Source organism: Bombina bombina, chromosome 5, assembly GCF_027579735.1.
Source record: "Bombina bombina isolate aBomBom1 chromosome 5, aBomBom1.pri, whole genome shotgun sequence".
Lineage (NCBI taxonomy): Eukaryota > Metazoa > Chordata > Amphibia > Anura > Bombinatoridae > Bombina > Bombina bombina.
This window is the reverse complement of record NC_069503.1, coordinates 527,544,919-527,567,306: the sequence shown is the minus strand read 5'-3', so window position 1 is coordinate 527,567,306 and position 22,388 is coordinate 527,544,919. Positions and strand designations below refer to the sequence as shown.

At 39.1% G+C, this 22,388-nt stretch overlaps 2 protein-coding genes across 4 annotated transcripts in view; one reads left to right on the top strand and one right to left on the bottom strand.

Annotated features, from left to right (window-relative positions):
* Positions 1–22,388, bottom strand: part of LRRFIP2 (LRR binding FLII interacting protein 2) — a 658,447-nt gene that overhangs the window by 624,119 nt on the left and 11,940 nt on the right. The window lies entirely within an intron of this gene.
* The window catches only part of GOLGA4 (golgin A4), a 319,091-nt gene continuing 318,462 nt past the window's right edge, over positions 21,760–22,388 (top strand). For 2 of the 3 annotated variants that reach the window (XM_053714446.1, XM_053714444.1), the window contains exons 1-2: positions 21,769–21,872; positions 22,072–22,230. In XM_053714446.1, the coding sequence (XP_053570421.1) occupies positions 22,156–22,230 (75 nt within the window). In that variant the 5' untranslated portion in view covers positions 21,769–21,872; positions 22,072–22,155. Of the gene's footprint in view, positions 21,873–22,071; positions 22,231–22,388 lie in introns of all 3 variants that reach the window. The other variant, XM_053714445.1, reaches the window with a different exon arrangement.

Genomic DNA, 22,388 nt, shown 5'->3' with positions numbered 1-22,388 from the left:
TTTAAGCATCTGCTTCAGGGTTCCATTAAACCTTTCACACAAGCCATTGGTCTGGGGGTGGTATGGGCTAGTCACTAGGTGTTCTACCTGCACCTTTTTACATAGACTCTGCATCAGGCCAGACATAAATTGCGTGCCCTGATCAGTTAGCATTTCCTTAGGGAAACCTACCCTTGCAAAGATACCCAATAAAGCATCAGCCACTTTATCAGCCCTGATAGATGACAGGGCCACTGCCTCTGGTTAGTGGGTCGCATAATCCACTACCGTCAGAATTAATCTTTTCCCTTAACTGCTTGGGATAGCTAGGGGCCCTACTATATCCACCCTCTCAAAGGGCTCAGTCACTATGGGGAGGGGAATTAAAGGGGCACGTCCCACCTCTCCAGGTTTCCCCACTTTCTGACATGCAGGACAGGAGCGACAATAATTAGCAACATCAGTACCCATCCCCGGCCAATAAAAGTGATGGGACAACCGGGCTTTGGTTCTCTGTACCCCTAGATGTCCTGCCATAGGAATTTCATGGGCCACTCCCAACAGTTGCGCTCTAAACCGTTTAGGTACCACTAACTGTCTCTCAGCTAGCCAGGGATCCTGTCCCTCCACTGGAATGGACTCCCGGTACAACCTCTTTTTATCCCAGTACACTCTCTCTTTATCAGAGTCTGCAGGCAGCTGCCTAGCTAGGTCCCTTATCTTCTCTAGTGTGGGATCGGTCCCCTGGGCGTGCTGAAAATCCTGACTCTGACCAATTATTAGTGACTGTGCTGTTTGAGGCCCCCCATCTTCCATATCAGTGGTCTCCCCTGGGTCCTTGGGCTGAAGCATCCCCTGCTCCTTAATCTGGGCAGACTGCTGTCGGGTCACCACTGATACAGAGGGGCCCTCCCCCTCTGGCACTACTTTCACAAACTTCAGGTACTGAGGGACAATTGGTTCACACACCAACAGACTGTCATTCTGATTCAGCTCTCTCTCTCTCTCTCTCTCTCTCTCTCTGTCAGTGCATCCTTACACATGTTCACAGGGCACTACAGACATGTCTGGTTCAGGTAAAGGCTGCGTCACACACACACACACACACACGGCCCCCCCTCCCCTACAGCACATATCTGGGCATAGTTACACATGGTCTTTTGTACATTTGGGCCCCTATCTTGTTTACCTAGGTCACAGGCATCATGATCAGGTATATACTGTGACAATAACCTACCCAAATCAGTACCAAGCAATACATTTGTAGAAATATTATCTGACACTCCCACATCTCTTAACCCTCTTCCTGCTCCCCAATCTAGATATACTTGTGCCATAGGCACTGCAGGCTGTACTCCCCCAATCCCTTTTACTGCTAGAGTCTTTCCAGGGATAATGTCCTCCGAGCTAACTAGCTCTGGACATACAATAGTCACTTCTGCACCCGTGTCCCGTAGCCCCAATGTTACCTTATCTCTAGTCACAGGTTGTAAGTTCTCATTGGTACTTTCCTTTGGCTGGGTTACAAACAAAACAGAAGATGATAATCCTGAGGAGCGGCCTCCTCCTGCTGATGCTGAAGGTTTCTTCCTCTCTGGGCAGTTAGTGCTGATGTGACCCATTTTTTGACAATCAAAACACTTGCGAGTATCTCCCTGCCCAGATGCAGCACCCGCCCCTCCTTTCCCAGAGGGAGCAGACACACTAGATAAAGGCACAGCAGGTTTTGTGAAGGGGGGTCGTGCAGCAGCTCCATTCTAGGTGGATCCCCCCTTAGAAAAGGTTTTTCTCCCATTCCCTGGTGACCTGTTGGCTGTGTAAAAATCAGCCAGCTCACCAGCTTCCAATGCTGTTATGGGCTTCCGATCCAACACCCATTCTTGAACTCCGGCTGGGCACAGCTGCATAAATTGCTCCTTCACCATCAAATCTTCCAGCTCCTCCATAGTGGCAACTTTTAATCCTCTGATCCACTGTTTAAAGGCTGTCATCAAGTTCCCAACAGCTGTAATATAGCTCTGTGACAAACCTTTCTGCAGAGAACGGAATTTCTTTCTGTACACCTCAGGAGTAAGATTGTATCTCCTCTGCAGTGCAGCTTTAATGGAATCATAGCCCTGATCAAACTCTGGGGGTAGTACAGCAAACGCCTCCAGTGCAGGACCTTTCAGGCCAGGGGTAAGGTACTTGGCCCACTGCTCCCTTGGCAACTGGAACTATCTGCAAACTTTCTCAAAGCTACGCAGGAATACATCCACATCTCCATCTTTCTCCAGGGTGGGAAAATTCTCTGCACGCACTCTGGGAGCAGGTGGGTCTCTAGGTTCACTAACAACAGGGGAGACCGTCCCTCTCTTCAACCGTGCAAGCTGTAGCTGATACTCTCTCTCCGCCTGTCGTTCAGCAGCCTGTCTTTCAGCTGCCAAAGCCTCTCTCTCAGCTGCCAGAGACGCCTGTCGTTCAGCAGCCTGTCTTTCATAAAACTTTGTAATCAGTTCCATGCGCAAACTTGCATCCACTGAGCCCATATGTTTAAGAACAGTTTGCAAATAACAGTCCAATGGATCCCCAGATCCTGATGAATCACTGCCCACAGCTGCAGACATCTCTCCTGAGACTTAAACTGGTGTGATTTGGCTGTTATCATATTCAACAAGAGCTTGTATTAGTAAATCTTTGTTCTTTGAACGTGTTGGAATATCCCGCTCCTGGCATAGCAGCATAAGTGCCTCTTTAGATCGCTGCTCCTATGCCTCCATAGCAAAAATAAAATAGAAAAACAGAGAAGGGGACTGTTTGCAATGTGTGACTATATAATGCACTAAGTTTTAGCCTTTGGAAATTGTAAGAAACAATTTCTTTTAGTACCGGGATTTTCACACTAGCAAATCCACAAGCACTAAAATCTAATAATAAAAAAAATTATCTACACCGCTGCCCACCAATTTGTGACGAACCAAGGTTATCCAACCCTGCGCCAGTCACTTATTTGGCACAGAAAGGGTTATCAGCCCCCTTTTTCTGTCACCAATAGGTCACAATCTAGCCACACCAGGCAAGCTTGTGATTCAGTTTAGTGGGTGCAATACAAACAGGAGCAATACAGTTACAGACATTTTGTATGGTCCTACTTTGTTAAGCTCAAATAAATGTCCAAGTAAATGTCCAAGCCCAATTCCAAGGTATTCCCCGCACAGTCCAAGTGGAGCCTAACCAATTCATTAGTGCTTATGTTATTAGGTTAACAATTTCTCCTTGAAATTGAAGATCTTCTGGGTGTGGATTTATCCTCTTCTATTATCTACAGACTGTAGCAAGGAGGCCCCCAGTGGCATAACCTTATATGTACTGTCCAGCATTCACCGACTGGGGTTTCTGGGAGACATTTGTGGGCTCAGCTCAAACCTTAATCATATGTATTAATAAAGAACCAAAAACAATATAACACTTATATTTGAATATAACCATAACTGAGAATGAAAAAGAAAACCAAGACCTTTGACCTTTGTTGCCCAAAAACCACCTTTTCTAAATCTCTAGACAAAATTATGATTTAGTTCTTGATCTTATATTTATATGAGTCCCATAAGAATACCATATCCTCATATATATCTAGCTTACCCCCACACAGATAATAAAATCTTTCCATGATGAGATCTGAGTCTACCCTTGATATCCACTCTTTAATGTCCGGAATGTTAGTTGTCTTCCAGTTCCTAGGGATCATTTGCTTAGCCACATTAACCATTATAAGGAATAACTGTCTTCTAATCTTGCATGTGAGTTGTGGAAATTCATACAAATAAATTACCTCTAAAGTGGGGGATAGGTGCATGTAGAACTGTATTAATCTCTTCAAATATTTTTCCCGGAAGCCCTTAATTGGGTCACAATTCCACCATATATGACTCATATTGCCAATTTAGTCCCCGCATCTCCAACAAATGTTAGAGCACTTTCTAAAAATGTGTTTGAGTTTTGAAGGTGTTAAGTACCATCTCATGAATATTTTTATATTTGTCTCTTTAGCTCTGGATGAATGAGCAGATTTCGAAAGATGACGAAATCTGTTGTGCCATTCCTTCGAATTTCCTTATCCCAGCTTTTTGTATATGTAGGAAGGTTAGAAAATCTGTTCTCCAGAACTAATTTGTACAGTGTGGATATAGATTTCTGGGATTTCCTGTCATGGATGCAAGCCTGTTCAAATTGTGTTGGGGATCTTGTGAGCTCAGATTTAAATCTGTGTGAGTAAATGAAGTGTCTAGTTTGGTGGTATCTAAACCAATATGTAAAAAACGGGATTTCCATGTCATTTAGCTGTTGTTTTGACTTAAACTTACCTTTATCTAAAATTGCATAAATGGGGATATGGGAAGCGAGTGTACTGTCAGTCTGTGTATGTTCTTTAAGGCCTGGGGGGAATTCTTGATTTAACAGTAGTTGTGTGAGAGGAGAGAATTTAGATGAAATATTTTTATATGTTTTTAATATGTGCAACCAGTCTTTCCAAGTTTCATTTGTGATTGAAAGTTGGGAAATAACTGAGTGTTTCAAAGTTGGAAGGTTCCAACAGCAACCACCCAGATGCTTTACCGCTGCCAGGGAATGTTCCAACTGTACCCACCCTTTGGAATTTATTACGTTGTAGCCACACCATTCTGCTATTCTCTGAAGGTAGACCTCTAGTTTATAAGAGTTGAGATGTGGTATTCCCAACCCCCCTCTATCCTGGTTCTTGTAAATTGTACTTTTATTAATTCGTGGAGCCTTTCTCCCCAAACATAATCGTTTATAAGTTTCTGCATGGTATCGATATCCTTTGAGCTATTCTGAAAGGGGACTGATTGTAATAAATATAGTGCTTTTGGTAGAAGTACCATTTTTGTGGCATGAATACGCCCCAACCAAGATATATTTTTTAAGGACCAAGAGGAGGTCAGGGACTGAAACTCATTGACTAATCTCTTATAGTTTAGATGCCTTGTTTGTTGTAACTCTAGAGTTAGGAAAATACCTAGATATTTTAGACATTTTGGTTGGACTTTCAAGGGACAACAGGAGTTTATAGATTCTAAGGTTTGCTGGGAGATATTAACCGGCATGAATTCTGATTTTGACATATTTACTAAGAAGTTAGAAACTTCTCCAAAAGCGGAAATATTTTGCATGGCATGAGTTACCGAGTTCAAAGGGTCTGAAAGTGTTAATAGGAGGTCGTCCGCGAATATTGCCATCTTATGCGTTCTGTCTCCAACATTAATGCCCTGTATGTTGGAATTCGCCCAAATCTGAATTGTCAGTGGTTTAAGAGATAGAATAAATAATATTGGGGATAAGGGGCAACCCTGTCTGGAACTGTTTCTAATTTCAAGAGTATCAGAGAGGATACCATTCACCCTAACTTGAGCCGTCGGATTAGAGTATAGGGCCACAATTTTCTGTATGAATGGGGAGGGGAAGTCAAATCGTCTTAATGTCAAGTCTAAATATGTCCAGTCCAATCTGTCGAATGCCTTTTCGGCGTCTGTTGAAAGAAATATGATAGGAGAGTGTGTATTTGCGGTGTATTCTATTAAATTAAGCACCTTTACCGTATTGTCTTTAGCTTCCCTATTTGGCATGAAGCCTACCTGATCTTGGTGGATTAATTGGGGGAGTAATTTACTTATACGGGTGGCTAAAATTTTTGCATAAACTTTTAAATCAATATTAAGTAAAGAAATTGGGCGAAAATTTGCCGGTTTATCTGGATTCTCTCCTGGTGTTTCCAAGACTGTGATATGCACCTGAAGCATGGGGTCTGGGAAGGGGGAGGAGTCTGAAATGGAATTAAAGAGATTAGTCAAATGAGGTGCTAGCAACTTTGCAAAAGTTTTATAGTACAGCCCTGTGAAGCCATCGGGGCCCGGTGCCTTGTTAAGCTTCAGTAATTTTATAACATCCAAAACCTCTTTGAGAGATATTGGCTGGGTTAAGGCTTCTTTTTGTTCTTGTTTAACCTGGGGTAAATTTACTTGGTTTAAGTACTTGTTGCATTAGCGTGAGTGTAAGTCGGCATCTCTATTGGGAAATAAATTGTATAATTTGTGATAGAACGACTTAAATTCTGATGCAATAGCTAATGTTGTTTTCTCCTGCCTTGTTTTTTATTGAGTGAATATATGTGGATCTTTGTTTCTTTTTTAGGGCTCTAGCAAGCTACCTACCAGATTTATTACCTTCTAGGTAGAAAGATTGATTAAAAGACATTAATTGTTGTTGTATGTTGATTTGTAAGGCCTTGTTAAATTGATTTCTTTTATTATTCAGATTATCCAAAATCTTGGTGTCACCCGGGGATAACTTGTGTAGATGGTCTAGCTCTGAAATCTCTTTGGCAAGTTTTGTGTGTGTGTCTCTGTTCTGTCTTAGTAACTGAGCTTTTAGTTTTAGAAATTCACCCCTAATGGTACATTTGTGGGCTTCCCACAGAGTCGTGGATTGAATATCGGGTGTATTATTTGTTAAAAAATAAGATTTAATTAATTTTGACATCTCCCTAATCCGCTTTTTCCCTTGAAAAGCGACTCATCAAGTCTCCATTGATATGTTTTAAGAGGTGCATCAGGCCATAGTAATCTACATGTGACCAACGAATGGTCTGACCATGTGGAGTGTATTATTTTTGCTTCTTTTAGAAAAGATAGCGCTAGATGATCTATGAATACATAATCCAATCTGGAGTAATTTTTCTGGGGATTAGAAAAAAAGGTGAAGTCTTTTTTTTGCTGGTGCATGTACCTCCATGTATCATGTACTCCTAGCAGTTTAAGGTTTTTCCAAATGGATTCTAAATATGGAACTTTTACTCTGGTGTCTGGATTGGAACAATCCAATACGGGATCAAGCGGGGCATTTAAATCTCCAGCCATCACTAAGGGACCTTTATGATGTTCCAGAATGATATTAGTAATGTTGTTGATGAACCTATGTTGATTTCTATTTGGTGTATAAAAGTTCACCAAAGTTATGGGTCTTCCATAGAGGAGACCTGTAAGGCATAAAAATCTCCCCTCTTTTATCTTTTTCTATGTGTGTTTTCGTAAAAGGTATAGACTTGTGTATTAAAATACAAACTCCGTTGATTTTTTTGAGGGATGTGTGCTATGGAAGTGTTGGGGATAGTATGGGGACATATAATTAGGGTTGTGTTTGTCCTTAAAGTGAGTCTCCTGAAGCATGAGTATGTGCCCACCCTTTCTATGTAGGTCTAATAAGGCAAGTCTACGTTTTTTGGGGCAGTTTAGCCCTTTGGTGTTTTGTGTGATAATTTTCAACATCTGGGAATTTTTGTTTTCTTACAGTAGCCATGACTTAAATATCCTTCCCCACCATCTCTACCTGATAATCTGTGGCTCATCATGGTAATCTCTGGGCAACCGGTCCTGTAAGTACAAAATATATATATATATATATATATATATATATATATATATATATATATATATATAGTACATACCCCTCCGTAAAGGGAAAGGAGTCTTCTTAATATACAGAATACCAAGAAGTAGGAATCTATCCTAACTGACTAAGAATATTTTAACCAGTAGATATTTTAACCAATGTATTAACTTTTAACTAGAACATTGCGATAGATGACTGTTTCTGTCTATCTAAAACCTCAGATCATCAAATAAACCATAAATTTTTACCTGTACCTTTGGATTAACAAGTCTGTGAACACTATGTATCCTCAGTAATACACAAGACATAGTACTCTATAGAAGATTCAGCAACGTAGAATGAACTAGAATCTTTTTTCGAGTCTATTAGATGCATTCCCAGTTAGTCTTCATCCTTTTTCAGGAGACGCAGCACCTTTGGCCAGAGTGTTTCTTCTTGATTTCCTCTGCAAGGCTAATTGCCATTCTTTCCTCTGGGGTAGAGGCGTGATAACTGTTCCTGATGTGTGACCTTTTGAAGTCAAGAGATTTCCATCTATCTCTGGGGATTGGATGTCCAATTCTTTGCATATTTTGGGTATGTCTCTTTGTGACAGGCATACAAGACGTCTGCCCTTGTACATAATTATCAATTGAAACGGAAAACCCCACCTATATGGGATGTTTTGATTCCTCAGCAGGGAGGTCAAGGGATTGAGTTCTCTTCTTTTAATTAATGTTCTTTGTGATAGATCTGCAAATATCTTTAGAACCGTGTTTTCAAACTTAATAGGTTGTAATTCTCTGGCGAGTTTCATGATGTCCTCTTTGATTTGGTAATTAGTGATACAAGCTATTACATCCCTAGGAGGCTGAGAGTCCAGAGGTTTTGGGCGAAGAGCCCTATGTACTCTATCAATTTCCAGTTTGATTGGCACTTCTGATCTTGTACATATTGTTCCAAGTCTGAAGGGGCTATAGTCTCCGGGATCCCTCTAATCCTGATATTTTGCCTTCTAGATCTGTTCTCTGTGTCATCAATCTTGTCTTCTAGCTCTTGGATCGTAGAATTTTGGCCACTAATGATGGTTTGCAAATCTGTGATTGCAAGCAAGTGTGTGTCCTGTGTGGATTCAACCGCTTCTACTCTGAGACCTAGAGACCTATGTCAGCTATTTCTTTCTTCAGTTCGCTGATCTCCTCCTTAATGCAATCTTTTACTTGAGATATTAAGTTGGAGAAGTCTTTTTTGGATGGGATAGATTTAAATAAAGCTTTAGGCACGGTAATGGAGTCTTTGATAGTGTCTGCTTCAGATTCTGATGAAGAGGAAGCCTCCTCAAAATCCTGCTCTTCTGCTGCAGCCATAGTTGATGATAAAGCTTCAAAAGCTTTAAAAAAATTATTGACAGAGGGAGTTTTATTGCTGTTATGTTTTGAGCCATTGCCCTTCTTAGCCTGTTTTTTTTGGCGACATGTTTGTGTATTATGAGTCTCAATGAGATTGGTATTATTAAATGTAAAAGCTTTCTTAGAAGTATAACTTTAAGAATTGTTGCACAGTTTGCTGCTTGATAGTATTTACTTCGTTCACACAACTCTCAATGTGAAAAATAAGCTTGCATTTAATCCTCAGGACATTAGCCACCTGTAGTCTTTCCAGATGCGTTTAAAGATGCGATACAGGCCTGTGTGTATTATTTGAGCCTCATGTATTCATTGCTCGTTTCTAGGGCCCTGCCAGTATCGCCGTAATAAATCCTCCTTTCATCTCTCATGTGTCCTGACCCTATAGAATATGCCCTCTGCGAGTATGTTTCATGACTATGTACGAAAAACTGAATGCGTAGTGCTTTGAACAGAACTCACCGGAGCCCTCTCAGGCCACGTGGGAGCCGATGCGGACTATGGGTGTCAGATGAAATAAATATCACCTCTCAAGCTGATGCTTCAATATGATCCCCGGGTGGCTGTACACCCTCTCAGCTCATCTCCCAACGTTCTAGGGATCTGACCAAGAGCTGTTCTATATAACTTAGCTGGCTAGATGGCCCGGTGACCAGAGCGATACTGATCCGGCTCACAGGTGGTTACGATGCTTTTATACCGCTGCCAGGAGTGTCCTCCGCTCTTCCGAGTCTGTTTAGCACTGCGCTTATCGTTCAGCTATAGTTAGATCATAGTTAGACGATCTGACTACTGGTATACTATCTTTTTTCTACCTCTTAGACAGTTTGGGATTCTAGAGCTCTTAAGCCGCGGCCATCTTCCTGGCTGGCTAGCTCCGCCCCCCTCTGCATAAATGTTTTTTTCACGTTTTCATCTACTTAACGGCAAAGGGCTTCAATGCACTTCTATATATGTGTACATTTGCCTTTATGTGTGTATATATGTCTGTAAATACATATATACACATATAAATACACATGTACACATATATAAACATATATATATATATATATATATATATATATATACAGTATATATATATATATATATATATATATATATATATATATATATATATATATATATATATATATATATATATACAGTATATATATATATATACACATACATATGCATCTTTAGAGATTTATACATATATGTATTTCTATGTTAAAGCCATTTTCCTGCCTTTTTTTTTCTTCTAACACCTGAGTCCTTGTAACTTTTTGGTGCAATATTTTTTCTTGAATAATTTTTTATTAGATGGTGTTATTATGAGTGTAACTGTACTTTCTAATGTATGTTTGTTGTCTTTTGTGACACATTTTTGTTTTGAGAAAAGGTTACCAGAGTTCTGAGTATGCGCTCAAGCAATCGCATTTACTTTTAACTTGTAATATGAGCGGAAAACCCGACCCGCGCAAAAAACAGCAATAAACTCCTTATTGTGTAACTGTAAGCGCTCCACTCTTAACCTGGAAATACTTTAGAAATACTCTATATTGATCCCTCCTTTCAAGGATTCAAAGAGGGAAATTGACACACATTATTTTTTCATGATTCTGGTATTTATTAGAGAATAAAGCGTATGCTGTCGGCATTTATCGATGTGCAGCGGACATGATCCGCAATATCGGATCATGTCTGCTCACACCTTCTTAAATATGCCCCTGAGAGTCTTCCCCAGCTCTTTTGTATGTACTCTAAAAATATAATGCACTAGGTTTAGGTTTTAACCCATAATATTTGTACTACATAAATAAAAGTGAATAAGAATATATATAGAAATAAAAAAGAGGGCGCCACATAGCGTAATATTGTTGACTCAAGATCCAAATGGGTGGTTATTGTTGTCGCTTACCAGAGATCAATGCACCGTATTATAACCGGTGCTGACAGGCAGGCTAACACTTTCAGTGGTTAGCACACTGGGTGGCCTCAGGCAGGCTGTACACAGGTGGTACTCAGCGTTCACTTGATTGGTATGCGTCTGTGTAGCTAATGAGTGAGACACTGCGGTGGATCGGACACTTTGAAACCTTTACCAGGAAGGAGACACTGCGGTGGATCAAACACTTTGGCACTTTTACCAGGAAGGATCGAAAGAGAACAAAGGACAACTTCCGTGTATAAAATAAATGAGTTTTAATCCATACAAACTGCTACGCGTTTCTAGACCTACACCGGTCTTTTCTTCAGGCATACAAACAATGGATACAAATTTTTTAAAGATAACAATCTTATATACAATTAAAAACGGAAGTTGTCATGGTTTTCAGCAAGAACCAATGGGCTGTAAATGGATACTTTGTATCCCATTTGTGCTAATTGGGCTTGGTAACCTGTGAACATCATTAACCTTAGCATTGTATATCCCAAACGACCCATAAATATAAATAAAACAATTTAAAACAATTTAAGACAATTTAAAGGGTCCCCTCACAATCTGCTACAATAATCGCCAATGTGTTAGAGTGTGCCTACACAAACGTTTGCAATGTAATATGTGATTCGCAGATCTTAATGAAAAATAAGTCGTATATGATTTTGTTTATACCGAGTGTACCCTCATATAAAAAAAGTGAAAGTGAAATTTGAAATCGAAGAAACTACTGGCTAAATAGCTCATGTTTGAAGTCACTTGGGGGATGTGTTGTTTATTATCTTATTCTGAATACTAAAAATGGTACGTGTGTGAGTGTGTGTAGAAGATGTGATGTGTGTTGAACCTAAACCAGAAATGTTATTTTAAACAAACAAATAAATACAATGATGTGTGTATGTAAGTGAAATGTATGTACCCAACTCCATTTGGCCAGATGGACTGGTTTTTCCACATTTGTATGTTCCTTGTAGACCAAATATACCATTTTTGGTTTGTTTTTTTGGAATATAAATCAAAAATTAATTCCTCAAATAAAGAATACAAATAAAGGATATTTTTACCCTTTTGTTTTGATCACAAAAGTTCAGACATCACAGGATCAAATCCAGCTAAATAATAATAAAATCAGCCAAACAACAAAAGGTCTACGCTATAACCACTCGTTACAGATGCGTTAGACTATATACACACATAGAAACACTAGTTGTTTTATGAACATGTATGTTCGTTTTATAACATTTGCACGCAAAAAAACCTCTGTGTATTATGATCCACAGCTGGGGGTCGCACTTCATTTTAGATATCAATTTTATTACACTAAGTAATCGGGCGCATCATACGAAATTAAGCGTTGAATAAACATAACACGATTCATATGTTGCATCTTTTGCAATCACTTTATTCTATTTATTGGTATTTAAAATCCATCTGGCCAAATGGAGTTGGGTACATACATTTCACTTACATACACACATCATTGTATTTATTTGTTTGTTTAAAATAACATTTCTGGTTTAGGTTCAACACACATCACATCTTCTACACACACTCACACACGTACCATTTTTAGTATTCAGAATAAGATAATAAACAACACATCCCCCAAGTGACTTCAAACATGAGCTATTTAGCCAGTAGTTTCTTCGATTTCAAATTTCACTTTCACTTTTTTTATATGAGGGTACACTCGGTATAAACAAAATCATATACGACTTATTTTTCATTAAGATCTGCGAATCACATATTACATTGCAAACGTTTGTGTAGGCACACTCTAACACATTGGCGATTATTGTAGCAGATTGTGAGGGGACCCTTTAAATTGTCTTAAATTGTTTTAAATTGTTTTATTTATATTTATGGGTCGTTTGGGATATACAATGCTAAGGTTAATGATGTTCACAGGTTACCAAGCCCAATTAGCACAAATGGGATACAAAGTATCCATTTACAGCCCATTGGTTCTTGCTGAAAACCATGACAACTTCCGTTTTTAATTGTATATAAGATTGTTATCTTTAAAAAATTTGTATCCATTGTTTGTATGCCTGAAGAAAAGACCGGTGTAGGTCTAGAAACGCGTAGCAGTTTGTATGGATTAAAACTCATTTATTTTATACACGGAAGTTGTCCTTTGTTCTCTTTCGATCCTTCCTGGTAAAAGTGCCAAAGTGTTTGATCCACCGCAGTGTCTCCTTCCTGGTAAAGGTTTCAAAGTGTCCGATCCACCGCAGTGTCTCACTCATTAGCTACACAGACGCATACCAATCAAGTGAACGCTGAGTACCACCTGTGTACAGCCTGCCTGAGGCCACCCAGTGTGCTAACCACTGAAAGTGTTAGCCTGCCTGTCAGCACCGGTTATAATACGGTGCATTGATCTCTGGTAAGCGACAACAATAACCACCCATTTGGATCTTGAGTCAACAATATTACGCTATGTGGCGCCCTCTTTTTTATTTCTAATTACAGATATCTCCTTCCCGAAGACCAGAGGAGCTTTGCCGCCAGCACATCTGATTGCCTTACAAGATTAGCACCATCATCTCACATGAACTTTATGGTTAGTTCTTAGACCAATATCACTTAAAAACTTTTTTTTCAGCGCACCCCGATCACGGTTCCCCTAGGGGTTCCCCTCTCAAGAATATATATACTACCACTGCAAAATTATCAGTTTATCTGGTTTTACTATTTATAGGTATGTGTTTAAGTAAAATTTAAATTTTGGTTTTATTCTATAAACTAGTGACAACATTTCTCCCAAATAAAAATAATCACCTAGATTACAAGTTTTGCGCTATAGAGGGTGCGAAACGAACGCAACAAAAGTTGCGTTATTTCACCCTCCATAGAGCTGTTATTACAAGTTTTTGAAAAGCAGCCTTGTACGTGCGATATGGTGGCGATGAGCTATTCAAATCAACCAATATAATTTCAGTAGCTCTCATCCTATTGGCTGATTTGAACAGCCAATAGAATTTTAGTAGCTCTTATCCTATTGGCTGATTTAAATTTCAAAAATCAAATCAGCCAATAGGAATGCAAGGGACACCATTTTTAAAAAGGCTCCCTTGCATTGAAGATTCAGTGTACAGTGGCGACTGTATGAAGAGGATGCTCCGCGCCAGATGTCTTCAGGATGGACCTGCTCCGCGCCGCCGAGATGAAGATAGAAGATGCCGCCTGGATGAAGATAGAAGACGCCGTCTGGATGGATGAAGACCTCGCCACCTGGATGTCGGGACTTCAGAAACTGTAAGTGGATCGTCGGGGGTTAGTGTTAGGTTTTTTTTTTTACTTTTTTGGGGTGTTTTTTTTTAGATTAGGGTTTATTAAAAATAAAAAGAGGGTGGGGTTGTGGACTCTCCATGTCTGGAAAGAAATACATTTATCAGGTGAGCATAAATTTTGTTTTCTTTTCTAAGACATGGAGAGTCCACAATGTCATTCCAATTACTAGAGGGAACCAATACCCAAGCTAGAGGACACAGAATGAACAGGGAGGGAGAAAAAGGCAGGAGGACCTAAACAGAAGGCATCACCACTTGAAAAACCTTTCTCCTAAAAGAAGCCTCAGCTGAGGCAAAAGTATCAAATCTGTAGAATTTGGAAAAAGTATGCAGAGAGGACAATGTTGCCTCCTTGCAAATCTGTTTGTCAGGGTATCTATGAATGTCAGTAGACAATATATATATATATATATATATATATATATATATATATATATATATATATATATATATATATATATATAATAAGATAAAATAAGTATGCAACCTATCAAATATTAAATTTGAGCATGCTAATTTTATTTTTGAATACATTCTGTGTATTGCAAATCTGAGGTCAGACATGAGATGCCTTTTTCCTGATTACAGAACATCTGAGAACAAAGAAATTGTTTTCAAAGATTCCCTATCAGATCACTAATGACCCCATGTGAAGATACACAGTCGCTGGGTCTGGAACTGAACTCTTTGAGGCTTGAGTATATGCAGAGGAAAAACACAATCTTACAGGGGAAGTGACCATTCACACTTCGATACAAATTGGTACCTGCTGTGTTTTCAATACACAAAGAATCTGAACTCAAGTTACCTACAGACATATGGGAATGCTGTGGCTTAATCTTCATGTAAGATTATATTAACAACATGTATGTATGTATGTATGTGTATATATATATGTATATATATGTATATATGTGTATATGTATTGATCTGAATTATACTATATTGAACAAATATCTGCTGTATTAAATGATTAGCCACATAAATAAATTTAAAATGTGTTCCAAAAATCTCATCAGGCATCGGATTAAACAGATAATTCTCATTCATATTTCATACATTCAAAACAATGTTATATCAGAATATAAATTGATATATTAATCAAATTCATGCTGAGGGTATTAAGATATTTTTGAGTCCCCTCATAAAAAAAATGTAACTTTGAATGCATCTCTTGAAATATGAGAAGTAGAATTGTATGGAAGTATACTCATGTTTAGTCTCGATAGATGCATGCTAAATTATATCAGATGGGACACATATGTATTGACCAGATTAGTTTCTTAATAACAGAAAAATAGTGAATATATTAAATATACATTTGAAGATATATAAATAGCTATATGAAGCTGTTAGCAGTGTTGAAAGTGAAATTTTGACTGACAAACTGTTGCCTTGGAATCCAGTTTCTATAAAGCAAATCTGAACCTAACTTCCTGATCCATATTGCAAAAATACCTCTCTTAATTTATGAGGTGAACTTCAATTTTATCTGGTAACGTATAAAAGGTTATTTCATACTTTTATATTTAAATTAAAGATATTCTAAAGCTTTAGTTAGATTGTAGTAAGTATACTGGTATTAAATATTAATGTTTAGAAAGAATTTCGTATTTTAATATAATAAATTAATTAGTTATTGCTATATATATATTTTAGAAATTGCCTTATTGTAGTTACATAAGAGATCATTTCAGGTCAGACATATTGGCATATAAATTGTCTGTTTGCATTAATAATATATATAATTGCTGGGTTTTTAAGTGAAGTTATATAGAATCATTTGTAGGCTAAATAACTTAATTATATTTGTCTCAAAGTTATCTTAATTATATTGAAATCCAGTAAGAATTGTGTGAAGTATCTTGGTGTATTGTTTAGCTAAACACTGTGAAGTTAGCGGTCCATAGTCTGGTATTTTATTGTGGTATTTTAATGTGATTCATTGTGAGTAAGGTTAATTTTAAAGGTATATTTTTTATGATCTTTGTAAGAATATTATAACAGCATAGGTGTACAGTCAATTCATAATCTAGTTTCTTTTTCTATAAATATAATTCAATGTGTTTATACATTTTAACTAATCTAAAGAATTTAGGAATAATTATTAATTTCAATTGTTTTGTATATACATTTTTAATTAGGGGTTTGTTTTAAAGAATAATAACACATAAATTATATTTAGAACCCTGCTATATTCTGACATGTTCCACAGAAGCTTCATTTTTGAAAGCCCAAGAACCCCTTAGATTCACACCAAGAAAGATACTTACGCCATATCTTATGATAAATCCTGCGAGTAACGGTTTTTGAGCCTGAATCATTGTTTCAATGACCGCTTCAGAAAAAACACATTTAGACAGAACTAGGCATTCAATCTCAAAGCAGTTAGCTTCAGAGATTCTAGGTTAGAATGACGGAAAGGACCCTGAAGTAGAAGGTCCTTCCTCTGAGGTAACCTCCAAGGAGGTAGAGATGACATCCTTACCAGATCCTGCAAGGCCATGCAGGAGCTATTAGGATCACCGATGCTCTCTCCTGTTTGATACGAGCAATGACTCATGGAAGGCGAGCAAACGGAGGAAACAGGTAAGCCAGAGAAAACCTCCAATGAACCGCCAGAGCATCTATCAGAACAGCCTGAGGATCTCTTGACCTTGAACCGTACTTTAGAACCTTGACCTTGTGGCGGGACGCCATCCGATCCAACTCTGGAACCCCCCCACTTGAGGGATATTTGAGAGAACACTTTTGGATGGAGAGCCCACTCCCCTGCAAGCCACTGAGGTGATGTTGTCCGATTAGAATCTGATAAACCGGACTAATGACAGTTGAGGCCATGCTGATAGAGCATTGAAGATAGCTCTCAACTCCAAGATGTTTATGGGAAGAGAGGACTCTTCTCGAGACCACAGGCCCTGAGCCTTTAGAGGGCCCCAAACAGCACCCCAGCCTGACAGGCTGGCGTCCATAGTCCCAATTTCCCAGGAAGGTCTCAGAAAGCAAGTGACTTGAGACAGATGTTCCTGTGACACCCACCATGAGAGAGTCCCTTGTTAGAGGGTCCAGATTTATCCTCTGAGATAAATCTGAATGATCTTCATTCCATTGACGGAGCATACAAAGATGCAGCGGTCGTAGATGGAACCGAGCAAAAGGATATCCATCGATGCCACCATAAGGCCAATCACCTCCATGCATTGGGCCACAGATGGACGAAATGCAGACTGGAGAGAAAGGCAGGAAGCAAGAATATTTTCTGACAGGGAATCTATGATAGTCCTTAGGAAAAACACCTTGGTAGATGGAACAAGAGAACTTTTCTCCAAATTCACCTTCCACCCATGGGAACGTAGAAAAGACAACAGCATCTCTTTATGAGATTGGGCTAGTTGAAAAGATGATGCCTGAACCAAGATGTCGTCTAGATAAAGCGCTACAGCAATTCCCTGGGATCTGATCACAGCCAAAAGCACCCCCAGAACACCTTTGTGAATATTCTGGGAGCCGTGGCCAGACCAAATGGAAGTGCAACAAATTGGAAATGTCCAGAAATGCAAACCTCAGATACTCATGGTGTTCCCTGTGAATAGGAACATGAAGGTATGCGTCCTTCAGGTCTATGGTTGTCATAAACTGAACTTCCTGTAGCAAAGGAAGAATGGAACAAATAGTTTCCCTCTTGAAGGATGTAACCCTGAGGAATTTGTTGAGACACTTGAGGTCTAGAATGGACCGAAAAGTTCCCTAATTTTTGGGAACCACAAAAAGATTTGAATAGAATCCAAGACCCTGTTCTAGAGGGACAAGAACAATAACTCCCATCTTGTAACCCTGGGATACTATATCCACCGCCCAAGGGTCTGGGACATTGTGTATCCAGGCTTGACGTAAAAAGGAAAGCCTGCCCCCACCAGATCCACACTAGAATCGGGGGAAGAAACTTCATGCTGATTTAGAGTCTGCAGAAGGCTTCTTGTTTTGTTTTTCCTTGTTCCATTGCTAGTTTGGTTTCCAAGAAGATCTGGGTTGATCTGGTTTGGAAGAGGAGGACTTCTGTCCCTTAAAGTTATGAAAGGAACAAAAATTAGAGGTCTAACGACCTCTAGGTCTATTTTTCTTGTCCTGAGATAGGAAAGATCCCTTTCCACCTGTAATCTCAGAAATGATCTATGCCAGACCAGGTCCAAAAAGAGTCTTTCCGTTGCAGGGTAAAGCCAAAATCTTGGCCTTAGAAGAGACATCGGCTGACCCAGATTTTAACCATAGAGCCCTGTGGGCTAGTACCGTGAAGCTAGACATCTTAGCTCCCAGACAAAATATCTGCAAATTGGCATCGCAGATAAAGGTATTGGCCAGTTTAAGAGATTTGATCCTATCTTGGATCTCCTATACTGTAGTTTCCTGTGTAATAAGATCAGATAATGCATCACAACAATAAGATTCAGCTCCCGCAACCGTAGCAATACTTGCTGCTAGTTGCCACTGTAACCCTTGATAGAGATACATCTTTTTTAGTAAGCCTCTAGTTTCTTGTCCATTGGATCCTTAAAAGAGCAACTATCCTCTATAGGAATGGTAGTTCTCTTGGCAAGAATAGAAATAGCCCATTCTACTTTAGGAACCGTGCGCCAAGAATCACGAATAGAGTCAGCAACAGGAATCATCTTCTTAAAAACAGGGGAAGAGTAAGAAGGAACCCCTGGCTTATACCATTCCTGAGAAAAACCTCCTCAGAAGATGGGGAATCATAGACTCTATCCAATTTAGAAGACTTCGTAGCGTAGGCAGCAACCAAAGGTTCCGAATCGTCTAAAGTAGCTAGAACCTCCTTCAATGGTAACCGGAGGTGCTCAAGCTTAAATATAAAATTAACCTCTTCAGATTCTAAAGATTTCTCTGCTAAAGTGTCAGAGTCTAAGATCTCACCTTCAGAAGCTACTGAAGTATTCTCCTCATCAGACATATGAGCAAGAGTGGGTAATGCAGTCGTAGAGTCAGAAACCTTAGTATCAGGCAAATGTTTAGATTTTCTCTTACGTTTTCCCAATGCAGGGAAATCAGACAAAGTTGCAGTTACTGCAGAAGAAACGTGAGATGCGAAATCCCCAGGTAAATAAAACACCCCCAGGTGGAGGAGAGGACACAGAAGGCACAGCATTAGAAACAACTAAGGCTTGGGACATCTGAGGAGAAAGCTGAGGCAAGTCACGCACAGCAGAATCCTGAGACACTTGGCTCAGAAGGGAGAATGTTTTCCTTGCATTTTAAAGTCCTTGCTAAACAGGATGAACAAAACTGCATAGGTAGGGCAATCTGGTTATCTAAACAAAGTAAACATCTATCCATAAAGATAGATTAATCCTTATCTGTATCCATAGTCTGGAATAACGGTCCCACAAGTAATGTGCAAATATAGAAATTGTAATCCAACAATAAAAATTTTAATTTTTCTGAAAAAAGAAAATTTTAATTAGATAATATTATAAAACTACAATCGATTATAAGGTTAACTGAAACAAACTGCCTCAGATGCCTGAGGCTCCTACCGACTCAAGGAAAAATATCTCACTAGGAAGAGAAACTCTCTTGATTTCCTCCACTGGGGATCCAGAGAGTAGATTAACAGGAGCCAATTCAGAAATGACACTGCAGAATCCAAGACGGCTGCACTAACGCTATAACCGCTTCACTCCTTAAAAGCGGAAGTGTGGTCAACACGTAATTACAGAAAATAAACTGCAACACATATTTACACCGCTCTAAAAGAGCGCAAAACTATGCTGTTTCAAACCAAACGTTAATCTGAATGTATGACAGAAAGTGGGAACAATATTATCCGGTACCCCAATAATTATCAATAAAGATGTAAGCCTCTAAACAAGAAGCGCAAATAAAAGGGAGGTAGCCGATAAAGAACTATTTTATTGTTAACCCCTAAACTCCCCTGGCCAAGTTAAACTCTCCTATGAACGGCTCCTCATACAATAAAAAATCCAAGTGCTGTGTCCATAAAATTACTCCTTAATTAATAAATAGTATTAGGTCCCAAATAAAGGATCTGAATAGAGGATTAACCTCCTAAGTGCTGCTATCCTTCTGTACCTAGAAGGCAAAAGCACTTACCTTAGATCCTGTGATAAATGTTGATCCTTAGGTGTGGCAAGCGCCTCAATCCCTGTCATAGACCTGTAGGAAAAGAAAGAACAGAGTAACTAACTCTGGCTTTCTGCAAAGGGGCAGCAAAGTGTTAAAAGAAAAGCAAAGACTTCCTCGCCGCCTTTTAACTGCTAAAAGCCACCACTACTCTTACTCAAGAGATTGACATGGACACAGCTAGACCCCAATCCTTGATTGCAGGAAAAAGTACCCATAAAAGGATTAAAATCTTCAGACACCAACTTTGCACAACCTCTATTGACAGAGGCAAAGAGAATGACTGGGGGTTATGGGTAAGGCAGTTACACTTAACAGCTTTGCTGGGGTGCTCTTTGCCTCCTCCAGCTGGCCAGGAGTTGAATATCCCACTAGTAATTGGAATGTCATTGTGGACTCTCCATGTCTTAAGAAAGAAAAAAGTGCGTCTCTCTTTCTTTTAACATTTTAATTTTATATCTATATTAAAAAGTAAGTTATAGCGCATCTTTGTTACAACTGATGAATGAAACTCCATCTAAAATAACACTAACATTCCGGATCTGATTTTAAAAAGGGGAGACTGTCCCGGGAAAATGAAAAATTACATAGGACTGATGGGTATCTGAGAATCTATTTGAAGAATTATTGATAGGGTTGTGACTCACTCCGGGTGTTTATTACAGCAATACATGGATCATTATGCTGAAGTCATTTAACTTTTTAACGCCGTTATGCCGTTCTATTCCGTCATAATTACACTGGGCTTTAAAGCCGTTATGACGGAATAGAACATCATAACCAACGGCTGTCCTGAAGCCTACTGTGCTTCTCAGATTTGATCGCGGCCTTTGGGGGCGTTCCTAGGGTTATAGGGACGCCCCCCAGACCCGATCCAATAATTGAAATCACGCGAACGTGTGCACAATCGTGTGATTTCAATTTGTCTACATCGGAACAGTCGTTCCGATGTAGACACTTTAACCCCATCAGGAAAGGGTTAAAAGATTCAAATGTATATTTTCCACTACTGCACAGTCACAATATATATGGTACCTAATATATACAACATTTTCTACAGTAATTTTCTCATTGTCTAAAATGCCATATAAAGAGAGAAAGGCAGTAAATTGTCAAGAGCTTCCATGAGTACAATTTGGCACTTTTTATAGGAGCTATGACAGACTAAGAGATTTTTACATCAAGGGCCAGCGCCAGTGAAGTATTTAGGAATATTAAATGAACGCGGTAGATTACCAGCAACCTCTTTTACCGTAGTAATTTGCCAAAAATGCCTTCACAAATTATACACAAGAATTGTCGAATAAGGAGAAACAACACAAATGCTGATGGTAAAGGCCAAACGGCAACGAAGTAAAATAAATAAAACGTGTCCAGTAAATGTGATACAGTATATGAGTTAGCGCTTGCTCTCTAGAGGTAAACAAAAACGCCTATGTGAGTGACTGTGTGACCTGTGGAATATCTATAGATTAAATCGTGGAGGCGTGGTCAAAAAGCAAAAAAACATTTTCGCTACATGTTTTGTCCTTTAGTGCTAGCCGTAGTTCCACGTTGGCTGCGCCTGCGCAATGCGAAGTCTCGAAGCTGCACTAGGAGTGAGTGTGATCACCTGAGACCAGGAAGAGTAGGGGGTGATAAACATAGACCTATTTACTTTTAACCATTTGAGGGGGCTTGCGCACGGTAATGTTGTTCCATACTATTAACTCTCTGTATATATGCGTAATTTAATGGCTGTTAATTGTGAACATTAATTAAATAAATATACACATTGATTACACATGATATATACATACACACATATATACTATTTATCCTTCTACACACTCCTATGTGTGCACCTCTGGATACATCATAATATATGTATATGCTTTCTTAATAGCAAGGAATCAGTCGGAGTCTCCCCTCTCTGCTGTGACCCCTTTTCATTTCCTCTGCCCAGAGTGTTGCACCTAATTTCACAACAATGTTCAAGAAACTAAAGCAAAAGATCACAGAGGAGCAATCCCCAGCAAGAGGTACCCCCAGTCCCCAGCAGCAGGTGAGCCTATGCCATATAAGTGGTTAATGGGGTAGCAACACTCAGAGCTTATACTAGGCTGTCATTTATAATATCTGAAATATAGTAAAACTTTAGGTTAAAGTTTTAGTTTGTGATTTAGTTAATATTCAATTTTTCTAAAATGTTCTGTTTAATAA